The sequence below is a fragment of the Aulonocara sp. 'chitande type north' Nkhata Bay genome, linkage group LG11, assembly GCF_057382095.1.
Source record: "Aulonocara sp. 'chitande type north' Nkhata Bay isolate Kocher_YH1m ecotype deep benthic linkage group LG11, A_spYH_male_GT1.1, whole genome shotgun sequence".
Taxonomy (NCBI): Eukaryota; Metazoa; Chordata; class Actinopteri; order Cichliformes; family Cichlidae; genus Aulonocara; species Aulonocara sp. 'chitande type north' Nkhata Bay.
In genome coordinates, this window is record NC_141354.1 from 35,917,000 (window position 1) to 35,929,762 (window position 12,763).

The 12,763-nt window shown below is 39.4% G+C and overlaps 2 protein-coding genes across 10 annotated transcripts; one reads left to right on the forward strand and one right to left on the reverse strand.

The window, feature by feature from the left end:
* Window positions 1-1,724: 1,724 nt before the first annotated feature.
* Window positions 1,725-3,547, forward strand: LOC147319665 (transcription factor HES-4-B-like). 2 transcript variants are annotated; one of them, XR_015131423.1, is made up of 4 exons: window positions 1,725-1,827; window positions 2,152-2,244; window positions 2,365-3,195; window positions 3,329-3,547. XR_015131423.1 is itself a non-coding variant. In XM_086310079.1 (3 exons), the coding sequence occupies exons 1-3, from the start codon at window positions 1,765-1,767 to the stop codon at window positions 2,884-2,886; spliced, it is 678 nt and encodes a 225-aa protein (XP_086166205.1). In that variant the 5' UTR covers window positions 1,725-1,764; the 3' UTR covers window positions 2,887-3,210. The 2 variants fall into 2 exon arrangements, 1 of the variants encoding a protein (XP_086166205.1); XM_086310079.1 differs by lacking the exon at window positions 3,329-3,547 and having other exon boundaries at window positions 2,365-3,210.
* A 1,256-nt stretch (window positions 3,548-4,803) lies between these two features.
* On the reverse strand, window positions 4,804-12,154 carry LOC147319666 (NACHT, LRR and PYD domains-containing protein 1 homolog). 8 transcript variants are annotated; one of them, XM_086312359.1, is made up of 11 exons: window positions 12,088-12,154; window positions 10,792-10,840; window positions 10,601-10,674; window positions 10,248-10,462; window positions 9,902-10,146; window positions 8,792-8,920; window positions 8,048-8,201; window positions 7,588-7,617; window positions 7,215-7,256; window positions 5,316-5,354; window positions 4,804-5,122 (listed from the first exon to the last, which is right to left on the reverse strand). In XM_086312359.1, the coding sequence occupies exons 2-10, from the start codon at window positions 10,795-10,797 to the stop codon at window positions 5,338-5,340; spliced, it is 912 nt and encodes a 303-aa protein (XP_086168485.1). In that variant the 5' UTR covers window positions 10,798-10,840; window positions 12,088-12,154; the 3' UTR covers window positions 4,804-5,122; window positions 5,316-5,337. The 8 variants fall into 8 exon arrangements, with proteins under 8 accessions (XP_086168485.1, XP_086168490.1, XP_086168489.1 ...); XM_086312364.1 differs by having other exon boundaries at window positions 10,601-10,671; window positions 12,088-12,128; XM_086312363.1 differs by having other exon boundaries at window positions 10,792-10,835; window positions 12,088-12,109.
* Window positions 12,155-12,763: the final 609 nt, after the last annotated feature.

A 12,763-nucleotide genomic window follows, 5' to 3' on the forward strand; every position in this document is an offset into this window, starting at 1 on the left:
TTTGTATGCCAAAAAGTAAGTTTTTCTATTTTATTTCAATTTCTAATAGCATTATCTGCTTTGCAGTTAAACTCATCAAACCTAAATTATGTTATTTGTATGTCTGTGGGGATATATTCTGTGTAGGTCTTTAGTGCTAATGTTTTAGCCGTTGGCTGTAATGTTAGCTAGTTCATGGCTATAGGAGTCTGGGTCAGTTGTAACAGCAACAGTCTGGGTTAGTTGTAACAATAATGCAGATGTTACAACTTACCACACTTTTACTTTAACTTATATTAAACAAGTTGGGGCAACGACATCAGCAGAGAGAGGTTCACTGGTCGCATTTGTATATGCGGTTAATGCCATTGGCAACACAATTCCCCCACTGTTTGTGTTCCCACACATACATTATGCAGACCACTGTGTCAGAGATGGACCAGTAGGAAGTACTGGTAGTGGAAATAAATCAGGATGGGTGCAAGAAACAGATTTCCTCATCTTTCTGAAGCACTTTGCAGACCACACCAAGGTAAGCCATGATAAAAAGTAATGGAATTGCGATGCTGGTGAACAACTACATTTTTCAGCTTCATTGTTATGTTCAAAATTGGTGCAAGAGTTGTAGGTTATAATGCCCACTGAGCCAATGAGGCCAAACTCAAGGAAGACCAACCAAAATTAATGAAATATTCAGTTGCAGAAAATTCCATAATTTGTCTTTTTTGGGGGGTTGGAATATGTTCAAAAGCTAGATTTCTGCATTCTGTCACACACACACACACACACACACACACACACACACACACACACACACACACACACACACACACACACACACACACACACACACACACACAGCTACATAAATGGATGTAAGTGCATTCATGTGATGAATAAACAAAGATTACATGTTAATGTTTTGTTAGTACCCTTATTTCATTGTGTTACATTTCACCCCAGGATATGTTACAACTAACCCAGACTATGGGGTTAATTGTAACATTTCACTCTTTGTGTTTGAGGCCATACCATGCAATGGGTAATTGTGCTGCAGAGAAAATAGCTGCACTATTTAATAGCAGAGACATGTAAATACTTTGCATAACATTTTGAATCCACTACCTTAAAAGAGCTCCAATTTACAGACAGAAATGTCAAAAATGTTACAACTATCCCCGGTCTCCCCTATATTGGCTCGGCGAAAAATCTGAAAATCTTTCTCCTCCTGTAAGTGATTGTTTTTTATTCAACTTAAAATAGTTCTGAAATGAAAACTGGTCATAGGATCACACCGTCGCTCCTAAAAAGCAAGCTTTCCTTGATTAAGGCACGTGTCAGCTTTGCATGCGCAAATAGCCCCCCTCTCCCAAAGCAAAATGAGCTACCAGCTTTTTCAAATGAAGCACAAGAGCAGGAAAAAACAGAACAGCATCTGGAGTAAAATTATGTTTATTTTAAGTTAAATTTTCAAACGTTTTGACGCAAGACTTTTTTTTTAACTTTACGCACGCGACTGCGCATAAGATTCATTTTCTTGTTTTATACTCTTGACATCAGATCGAGATTAGACAAGTTCAAAAATAAAAACAAATCTAGGATTTTTTCATTTGCAGTGTTACCAAACGGTGAGACCAAGGGACCTGGAGGAGGGGTAGGGAAGTAGGAGGAGTCTGAGAGGCTGTCAGGACCACAGTAAAAAATAAGTGGCAGGAAACTAGAGCCTCATTTCCAGATCAGTAACAGACTGCGAAGGAAGCTGTTACCAGTAGACCAGAGCAGAACATGGGACCATCGGTTGGTAGGAAGCTGTTACATGAGGCGGAGGAAGCAACAAATAATAGAAAGGTAACGGAAGTCCAGATACCTGTCAAGTGACGTGATTTCATTTCATATAGTGATTCTCTGTTATTACCACAATAACAATCAGATTCATTGAAGATTAAAGCATCAGCTTTGTCAAAATTTCAGTAATTTGGAGATATGAAATAGTTTGTATAATTTAGTGCGCTGAATTCCCTCTAATCATTTAGTCATTTCCATTTGCTCCTTTTTTTTTTTGCTTTTCTTTGGTAGTTTTTCTTTTTACGCGGTATATAATTAAACAAAATCAGGAAACCACGTTTAGACTTTGGTTTTCTTTTCTTTTTTTTCTTTTTTTTTTTGCGATAGTTAATAAAATCTCAGGTGGAGAAACGTCGGAGGGACAGAATGAACCGCAGTTTGGAGTGTCTGAGGACCATGTTTCTGCAGGAGCCACAAGAAGTAAGAGAAGTTTTTAGTTCTCTATGAATTTTATAGAAATAAATCGATGTGGTTCATACTTGTGGTTTTTATTAATTTATTATTATGAAACATGAAGGTTAACTTGCTGCTCTCATGCAGGGGTCCACTCAGCACCGAGTGGAGAAAGCTGAGATACTGGATCACACAGTCCTCTTCCTCCAGAACACTGCCAAAGGAGACAAGACTACAGGTGGACGTGGGGACCAGAAACGCTCCTTCCAGGACGGTTTCTCCACTTGCCTGCAGACAGCTGCGGGGTTTCTGGGCCCCGAGGGGAAAGGGTCGGAGCTCGGATCGGCGCTGGATGCAGCTTTTGCCGCTCGTTTGGCCCGTTCACACTCACAGCCCGAAGGTCTCCAAAGCAGAAACTTTTTGCCGCACGCAAAGTTTATTCTGCGGGTGCTGAGGCAGAAGTCCAAGCTCAGACTCCCGGCACGTGCCTCAGGGGAGAAACGTTTGATCCGACCTTACCCACTCCCACTCCAACAAAGGTTTCCCAGAGTCCCCAAACAGCCTCAGAAACAAAGAGAGTCCGAGATCAGAGCGGAGAGAGGAGCGACCAAACAGAGCTCAGCCCAGAGCTCCCCCTCCAGCCACACTTTGTGGAGACCTTGGCCCTGATCACCAGGCAGGGACTTCAGAACAATCAATGACTATAAACTATTTGGCAAAAACACACAACTTCTTTTTAAAAACTGTAGTCTTATGAAGACGCATAACTTCAGGTCCTGTAAATATTGTAAATACCCGAGTATGACTTGATCTGTATGTGTAATAGGGTTGATTCACTGTTTTAAATACTTTTCAATGAGCTCAGTCAGCCACGTAAGTGGCTCAGGGGAACGGGGACTCTCTCAGGCTGCGACACAGGTGAGCTGGATCAGCCGAGCGGTCCAGCTGGGATTGCTGCGCTGAAGAGCGAGTGAAGAGGTGAGTTTCACGAAGCCGAGGAGATTTTGTCCTCTTTGATGCGCTACTAAAAGCTGCTACTATGTGCCGTCATGATTAAAGAGCATGCTGCGGTAGTGGATAATGACTGAGTGTCCATCCATCACATTTCCAGGTGTGGAAGCTCAGGGTTTGAGGCTGGGAGACCCACGCAGACCTTCATATTCACCTCTCTGGTGGAACGAGCGACACCTGTGTCTCTGTGTACAACATCACTTCTATTCAATCTGAAGATATTTCTGGTCGGTTTTTGCACAATAATTTATTCTGGATTTCTCCCTATGGCGAGCTGTACTCTTCAAAGTTAAAACAACCAAATAAATCTTTAAAACCATGTCAGATGATTGTTTCAAGATTAAAGGAAACCCGGAGGCCTTTTACTCTTTCAGCTCTTTTTAGTCCGAGGCAGAGGTGTGAAGCTCGGCCTCCTGCAGAGTTACATCCTCCAGGTGTGAAGACTGGTCATGAAATGAAAGAGCTCAGCAGCTCTCACTTCAAAGACATCATAGCCATTGTCGCACTTTATTTACTGGCACTCAAAGACTTTTGGATTAAGATTAGTTAATATAGTTCAGATAATTTAAGACAACTCAATAATAATAATAATATGAATATGAATAATAATATTAATAACTACATCCACTTTTTTCTGCATCATCCAGTTTCATTTCTCACAGTTGCCTTTAAACATATTTAGAATAGCAGGATCCATTAAAGTCAAGATCATTTCACATAATTAACACACAGCTCACGTCTGCGTTTGTTTCCTTTGTATTCAGCGTCTATCCTGTCACCAGCATCGCCCCGAGCTGCTCAGAGGTCATTTGTTTTCCACGCGTGTGTGGTGTCAGGTCCCAGGGAGCAAAACGTGTCTTAACCCCGTAAGAATCAGTGGCATTTTTTCCCCTATCGTCAGCGTTAGTTTCAAACTATATTGCAGGCTTTATGTGACACCAGCAGTGATAAAGTGACACCGTCTCAATGCTGGTCATCATGCCCTTTTGCTGCTAAAGTATTTATACCTACATTCTATATTCATACTTGTACTCAGGTTGGTACTCTATTGTATTATTTTATTACTTGTTTTTCTGTTTTGAAAAAAAAAAACCCAAAAACTTTAATACTTTTTAAATTCTGTTTTTTTAAATTCTGTTTCTTCGTTCCACCTCATGTAAACATGTGATGCGAATGACAAATAAAGCTCCTTGAATCCTTATAGTTCTCATACACATTTTATATGAAGTGCAATTTATGGACCGTGAATGCCTCATCACTTCCGGCCCTGGAGCTCGTTATAGGCAACTTCCCCCGACAAAACCTTTTCTCCATTAATTTCAATCTTCTGAAGAAAATAACTGTAGTAACGTCTTGACAGAGTTTTACTGCTTTATGGCTCAGTCAGCACCATTATACTTGTATATTATATATAATGTACATGTATATATAACACCAACCCCTGTTATACTGTGGTTCTGTTATTTGACTCATGTGCATCTGATAAGGATTCTTCCTGAATGTCTGTGAAGACATTCCCCCACTACCTGCATCCAAACAAGTGACAATAAATAAAGAATGGATGGATGGACCACATTCTGTGCAATCAAAAGGCAAAACATTTTATTAGATAAACAGTGAGTTTTTAAAAGAAACTTTGGATCATGATGTCTGATGGCATATATACCAGGTCTTGGTTTTTACATTTCTTGAAAAAATCTTTGGTCACTTCCACAGACTGCTAAGTGTAAGTCTACGCAAGAGATCGAACAGGCCTGACTGGTCTGTGTTCTCCAGTTTGTCATCTGGGATGCGAGAAAGTTCAGTAACGATGTTTCCGTGCCTCAGAAACAACTTAAATTCATTGAGCTTCTCCCTCCTAAAGCCTCTCTCCATCTGATGCTGCCGTTGGTCCCTGATGAAGTCAAGTCAAACAAACAAAGGGGTATGACTTGACCATAACTTAACTGGCGGATAACTGATGACAAGCTACACATCCAGTTCAATCACAAGCTTATTAACACAATTTTAAAACTATAAATCATCCACTTGCATCCTATCACATTAAGATTTGCAGCATGAAGTCAGAGTAAACTGATGTTACTTACTTTCTGCATCACTGCAGGCAGCTTATTCACAGTGTTTGTCTAGGAGGAAGAAAATGATAAATTACAGGATGCTTTTATAAGTATTTTATAAATATTTAGAATACAAAAGGATCACATCCGACGTTTCTTTTTTAGATTTGGGAAGTATTTTCCTAATTCATCTCTATGGGTTTGAAGTTGAGATTTGCCAGGCTGAAACATTTTAAAGGACTGGATTAGAGCAGAACAGTTTCAGATCATTTGACTGCACAGGGCCTGCAACACTGTGTTTGAATGCAAACAAATGTTTGAGCAGGCTGCTGGGAAGATTCATACTAGTCCAATACTACAATCACTTTCAAAGTGCCAAGCATGAAAGCTGCTTTTCAAATTAATAATTAAAATAGTAAAAATCCCTGCTGCAGGTTGTAAGAATTAAACTTGCAGGTTTTCTGTTATCTTTACAGTCTGTGTTAAATCATTTATGCATCATAAATTAAGAATAAAACCTAATGAAAAAATATTTTGATGTGGTTCTGTTGGCTTCATCAGGTGATGGCCTCCAGCTCGCACTGGAACGGTTCGCAGCCGAGTGTGAAGCAGCGGGAATGAGGATCAGCACCTCCAAATCTGAGGCCATGGTTCTCAGCCGGAAAAGGGTGGAGTGCCCACTCCGGGTCGGGGATGAGTTCCTGCCCCAAGTGGAGGAGTTCAAGTATCTCGGGGTCTTGTTCACGAGTGATGGGAGCCGGAGATCGACAGACGGATTGGTGCTGCGGCCGCTGCACCGGTCCGTCGTGGTGAAGAGGGAGCTGAGCGTAAAAGCAAAGCTCTCAATTTACTGGTCGATCTACGTCCCTACCCTCACCTATGGCTACGAGCTGTGGGTAGTGACTGAAAGAACAAGATCGCGGATACGAGCGGCGGAAATGAGCTTCGCCCAAAGGGTGGCTGGCCTCTCCCTTAGCGATAGGGTGAGAAATTCAGTCATCCGGGAGGGGTTCAAAGAAGAGCCGCTGCTCCTCCACATCGAAATCAGCCAGCTGAGGTGGTTCGGGCATCTGACAAGGATGCCTCCTGGGTGAGGTGTTCCGGGCGTGTCCCACCGGGAGGAGGCCCCGGGGCAGACCCAGGACACGCTGGAGAGATTATATCTCATGGCTGGCCTGGGAACGTCTTGGTGTTCCCCCAGATAAGCTAGAGGAGGTGGCTGGGGAGAGGGAGGTCTGGGGCTCTCTGCTTAGGCTGCTGCACCTGCGACCCGGCCCCGGATAAAGGGAGGGAGGGAGGGATGGAAATATTTGTCTCAAGGTTGTCTGCACAAATATTTTTTACAACAAATATTCACATTGCATGCTGATACTGCATGTCAATATATGAATCAGACTCTGTATCAACAGATATTCACTATCAAAGGACTCGAATCCAGATTAGAGCCACAAAAACTTTATCCGAATATTTCCTGGCTTTAAGTGTTGTGACGGTTAACAATTATTGTTTCACCGAGTACACAGTAAGTGTGGATGAAGCAGAACGAGTATTACTGGGTATAAAGAGTGGAAAGTTTTGTTTAATTATTACCCTCTGTAGCCTTTGATGCCCCAAACCAGTGTTTTTTTGGCTCAACTGAGTTCACCTGCCCCCCGTCATGGTTCTTGAATCTGTTCTTCCTCAGTCTCTGTTAAGTCATCATCTCATCTCATTCAAAGTCCTTCACCCTCCCACTGTTTGTTTTTTTCTTCTAGGATATTGGTATTCGTTTATTTTCCCCAGTTTCCATTCTTGATTAAAAGTTCAGTTCAGTTTTAAACTTGTCTTACAGTCTTAGTTGTGTTTGCAGTGAGGTCCTGAGTAATTTTAGCGCAGAAATGTGAAAATCATTTACTGAGAAGAGAGCAGAGTTAATATTTGTGAACTTACCAACAGTAGTGACACCGGTTACTCCCCTCGAGGATCTTGGACCTGTACAGAAAATATTAAAATGACTTCACACTTATTATAAATCACTGGCACTAAATAATCTAACTGTTTTGTTCTCAAAATGTCTGAAATGTAATCTTTTTTCAAATTTGTCCTGAACTTTCTCTCCCTTATGCACTCACAACATTTCTACCTTTGAATTACTTATTGCCTGAAAGTCTACATTTATCACTTCAGATGGGTCTCTAACATGAACCGTTTATAAGTGGAACTGCACAACATGCATTCTTCTAGATGCAAAAGATTAATAACAAGAACACAACACTGAATACTTTTCTACTTGATAGATTAGCGAAAGCTGTTTGGATCTCACCTTCCCCATAACCAGACTTTGGATGATCGTCTGAAATAAAATACAAAGCAAATAACAATCTAAACAGTAAATGTTATTTTACAGTCACCATAAAGATTTTATACAAAAAGCTACGTGCTATCTGAAGTATTCTATTTAATAGTTAAATGTGACATATTCCAATCTCTTTGAAATAATAATTGACAAGTGAGCAAAATTTAAATGGCTCCAGCCAAATAAAAAGGACCCTGAAAGCTTTGGTGAGTGGGTTGGGATGAATTAAAAAAAAAAAAAAAAAAAAAAAAAAAAAAAAAAAGCTTATCAAAGCTATGATCTCCATCTTTAAGTAAAAATATATTAAAAACATATTCTTTGAGAATATCATGTTTTCTGACAATAGTATATTAAAAATAACAGTATCTAACCCTTTGAGTGTGCATTAGGATATACAAATTTGATTTGTTTCATTTCAATTACTGACCTTTTTGGAGTTTACAGGTCCAGACAGGTTCATACACCGGTTCATATTTTTTGGACAAAGCATACTGAAGTTTTAGATTGAAGCATCCTTTGGGATTTTCAATGTACACTTCATAGAAGTTGGAGTCCTGGCCATTATATCTGAGGGTTATTTTCTAGTTAAAAATATAACAGAGAAGGGAGAGGAGTTAGTCCAGTTCCATCAGAAGCAAAATAATAAAAATAAAAGACTGCAAAGAGTCAACTGAATATGCAGCTGCTCTGTGACTTAACCTGGAAATCTATCAGCAAGTCTGATGACAAAGCTTCTGGTGAAAGTCACCAATTTTTCAGTGCTTCTGGTCCACACAGTGGATTCTCAGGCCAGTATTTCAATTATGTCCACACGTTCTTTATTGAGGAACAGAGACGTTTAACAAGGTAAATAAAAAGCTAAACCATCTTTGGGTGACAGCCGATGGTTTCCAGATTGCATTCCAGCAAATGCAAAACCTGCTCTAAGTAACCGATTGAAAGAACTATTAGTGGACTACAAATGGAAACCAGAAATCTTCCTGACTCTTGCTCACAGGACAGTGTATTCAAATGCATTTATCTATTCATAGAGTAGTGAAGAAATGTGACAATATCTTACTGCAGATTCCTCTGTGATTCCCACCCATACTGGTCACACTATTTACAACCCGTCGTAAAAATGCTCTGATCCTAAAGCACCACAGTTGCTGACAGAGTGTAAAAAGCGTACCTTTGGTTGAATTTCTGCCGAGTCGGTGTCGGCTGTGAGGGAGAAACCATGATGCATTTTGAGGTACTCATCTGGGCGTGGCTTGGTAATTTTTTCATATCCATAACACAATTCTTGCTTGTCCACTTTCTGTGAGGAAAAAAAAAAAAAAATTCAACTCAGTATTATCCAATCACAACACCAGGTGCCTCAAGGTGCTTTCTGTTGTGAGGTAAAGACCCTACAAATATACGTCAAGTCCAAAAGTCCTTCAGGATTGCCTCAGCATTTCCATCTGTTGTCTTTAAATACAGTTTAAAAACAATGTATGGAGTTTACTCTAAATTAGTGTAAATACATTTGAAGAAAAAGTGCTGTTGCCGAGAATAAAGATATTATTCAAAGCAGACTTAAAATAATATTTATAACACTCTACTTTTGTATCCTGTTTGTTTCCAGAACTCTAGGATTATATTTCATATATAATTTATATTCAGCTTTTCATTAACAATTTTATAATGTTATTATCTGCTGTGGCTATAAATCAGTGAGATTATATTTTACTTAAGTCGGTAAAATGTAACATTATCTGACAGACAGATCTCATGACTCGTACATGAAGATTAACCGTTTTCTGTTGTCACTGCAACTGCATTCACATACATCATTAATCCATGGGTTACCAAAACAAGTGTTTACAGCCAGCTTATAAAAAGAAAACTGAAATATTTTCCACAAATGTATACATTCTATCTTAAAGTAAAATGACTTCCTTCTCTTAATATTCACTTTTATCCCTTAATTCTTTTTTTAATTATCTTAAAATAACTTTTCTTATGAAATACTACTCTCCAAATTTGAACATCTATCTTCTAATGAAACAGACCATATAAGTAAGATTGCCACCTTTCAAAGTTTGTGAAGTCCCTGAAACACAATCGCAATTTCCCTAGAGTAGACCAGAGGAGTCTTCCCTTTCTAGTAATTAGAAAGAATGCATATTCCGCATTGGCTCCACTTTTCAGCCCTGCAAGTTAAAGCCATCATTCAACTACAGCATATGTCTAATACTCTATTGGGGTCAGTCTGAGTCTGTGTTATTTTTCCTGTGACAAATACAGATTCAGTTACCCGTTGTAGAGCAGGATCATTTGGAATCACAAAGACGTGGAGTTTGAGGAATGGGGTGTTGGGTTTGTAGTATAGCAACACGTTACAGCTGATTTTAACAGGGGGGCCCATCTTCATCACGACTGCTTTCGGAAAGTAAGTTAACTCGTTTAACTTGACGTGTGATGCTGTGACCTCACGCACTTCTTCTACAAAATCTCCGCAGTCATCTAGATGCAGGACTGCAAACTTGTCGGGGATGTCATCTGCACAAAAATACACAGAAAACACAAAGAGAAAGAAGAAAGTTTGGATCAGAAATGCAAAAGTTTTTTAATATATTAGTAACTTCTTCATGTCCTCTTACCTATACAAACCCAGTGTGGCAGGTGCATTTCACTTAACTGCCCAGCAGTGACTGCAACATCAATTACAGGACCTGCAGGCATGTACTGTCTGCTTTCCACTCTCTCCATGTGTCCTCCCCAAGAGCAGAAGTGGTACTGAAAGCTGATCTTTTCCTTACAAACCCAGCGCAAGCCAGAGACACTGCATTCAAAGTCTCCCGCTTCAGACTGAAGGCTAAAGTGAAAAAATAAAAAGGAACACAGCGTCATTTTTAACACTTCATTTTATGTCAAATGCAGAATTAAGATTTTGCAAAACTGGGTCTTCTTCTGGCAAAGAAATCTGAATCACTGTTGATTTCCCGTAATTCACCTGTAAGTTGGAGCCTTGTCTGCATCTGTAGTGTTCACCCCAGGCTCAAGTTTAGTCCAGTTGCTGGAATGCTGCTGCAGAAGACAATCAATTAAATAAGTGCAGATTTTACATTGTGTAACACCACATATATGAACAAATACATATTTAAAAAATTAATGAAAGAAACGTGAGTGAATGTATGAAAGTACCATCATAGTTGCACAACCCTCGATCTCAGAGCTTCTGGAAGCTTCTTGTCTTGAAACACAGAGAATTTAAGTGGACAAACTACAAAGTACAGTGCAAATGAAGCAATTTAGGTCAGGATGCTTCAGGAGAGTTAATAAAACACACTCAAACATCAGTCTCTATTTTATTCCTTAGCTGTCCTCTCCTATCAAGTAAGCCAAGTGATAAAACTTAAATCTGGGTCTCCTGAAGTGTCATTTCCACACAGAGGAAACCTGTTTGCATCAAGAAATTCCATGATTTTTGAACACTGACTAATCAGCCTCTCATTTCTCTAATTTGCACCTCATCTTTTGTTATACTGAACAATGTCTCAATTGCTGAAATAGATCTGGAAAAGAGAGGAGCCTTTGACAGAGCACCATAATCACGAACGCAGAGGTCTAGCCTGAGTATTTAAAAGAAAGGTATAAAAGTAGAATAGGTGGAATATACAAACCACTGCAGGAGGAAGAATCTACAGAAAAAATGTTTGGATTCATACTTTGCTTCAGTTATTTAAGCTGTTTAACTTCATGATCAAACTGTCTTACGTCCACTGTGTGAGATTAAAGGAGGGGGGGGGGGGGGGGGGGGGTAGAGTTTTTCACATGTTGTGAATTTAATTAAAGGTTATTCAAACTATTAAAAAGGCTATGGACAGAGTTACACTGTAATGAAATCACGATAAGCAATCATGAGGCGACAGCAGACACCCTGCATCCTCTACCGAACGATTTTTAAATTGTTTAGATTAATTTCAAACCACCTCATATTTCAGCAGCCTGCTACTAAATAACTTTTAAGAATATTAAAATGTTAAAACGCCTTTAAATGTCATTTTTAGAACAAAAACCTGCTGCAGAAAGACTGAATGATAGCTCGTATACAGACAAACTATGGCGTTACATTCAGTTGACGCTAAACGCGGAAATAAAGCTCACTCGCTTTCTCTCCCGTTGTTTTACGACTTGCTTATTTAAATTAGAAGCTCTGAAACGGGGAAAAGGTTAGGAAACAGCACTGGCTCTTTCAATAACACGCTCAAACCAGTGAAGTCTAAAAGTTAGTTATAGCCTAGGCTTTAAAATAGCGTCCCCACACGAACCGTTTCTCCAGCCTCTTCACTCCTAACATGAACGCTCACTTCCCTGCGCACAGTCACAATGCAGTTTGTGTAACAACGGTGCATTTGTCTTATATGCTAATACTTCAACTTACATGGAAAAAAGTTTATGTGTTTTTAACATTCACACCAATTACAAGACAAAAAATACCTTTTCCTGTATCCTACACAAGCCCCGCCTCCCGACCGAGTTCCACCAATAGAATCTCCGGGTTCTTTTCCTGGTTTGTGACAAGCTGTAGCAACATCCGGTTGTTTAAATGCCATATATCCGTCCAATGATTATCTTCACAAGAAATTCAATATAGATACGACCGCATGCACTTTCTGCAGTACTGATGTTGAAACTACAGAGCATATTTTTTAGTTCCAGATGTTTTTGGGATGATTTTCAGTACTGGTTAACCTCTAAAAATTTTGACTGCCCTTCTCTAACCTTTCAAGTAATTAGATTTGGCCTACAAACAGAAAATAAAAAAATAGACTTTGGGATTAACAACTTATTTATAGTTGCAAAATTTTTCATTCACAAATGTCGCTTCTTGAAAACGTGTTTTGCTGGCTTTAAAAATGAAGTCCTGCTGTGGAAGGCTTCATTGGATAAGTGTAACTTAGCTCACACCTTACTTGAATTTTTGATGCAGCTTTTCAATTGATGTAGCTAGATTGTATGTGCGTACTTTTGTTTTTACTTTTATATGATAGGTCACCTTACTGTACTTGTATGCTGTTTTATGGTATCTCTCACCTATACTGTTCTTTAAATGTTCTTTGTTCGACGACTGCTTTGTTCTTAACTACTTATACCTGTATATAACTTTTTGTTG

Excerpts from the sequence above, each read along its gene's own strand:
- LOC147319665 (XM_086310079.1), top strand. The coding sequence starts at position 1,765 with ATGGGACCATCGGTTGGTAGGAAGCTGTTACATGAGGCGGAGGAAGCA. Across the intron at positions 1,828-2,151 it reads AAGCAACAAATAATAGAAAG|TTAATAAAATCTCAGGTGGA; the intron begins GTAACGGAAGTC and ends TTTTTGCGATAG. Across the intron at positions 2,245-2,364 it reads TTCTGCAGGAGCCACAAGAA|GGGTCCACTCAGCACCGAGT; the intron begins GTAAGAGAAGTT and ends GCTCTCATGCAG.
- LOC147319666 (XM_086312357.1), bottom strand. The coding sequence starts at position 12,060 with ATGTTAAAAACACATAAACTTTTTTCCAT. Across the intron at positions 10,841-12,031 it reads ACACATAAACTTTTTTCCAT|ACAAGAAGCTTCCAGAAGCT; the intron begins GTAAGTTGAAGT and ends CTGTGTTTCAAG. Across the intron at positions 7,257-7,587 it reads AAAGTCTGGTTATGGGGAAG|GTCCAAGATCCTCGAGGGGA; the intron begins GTGAGATCCAAA and ends TTTTCTGTACAG.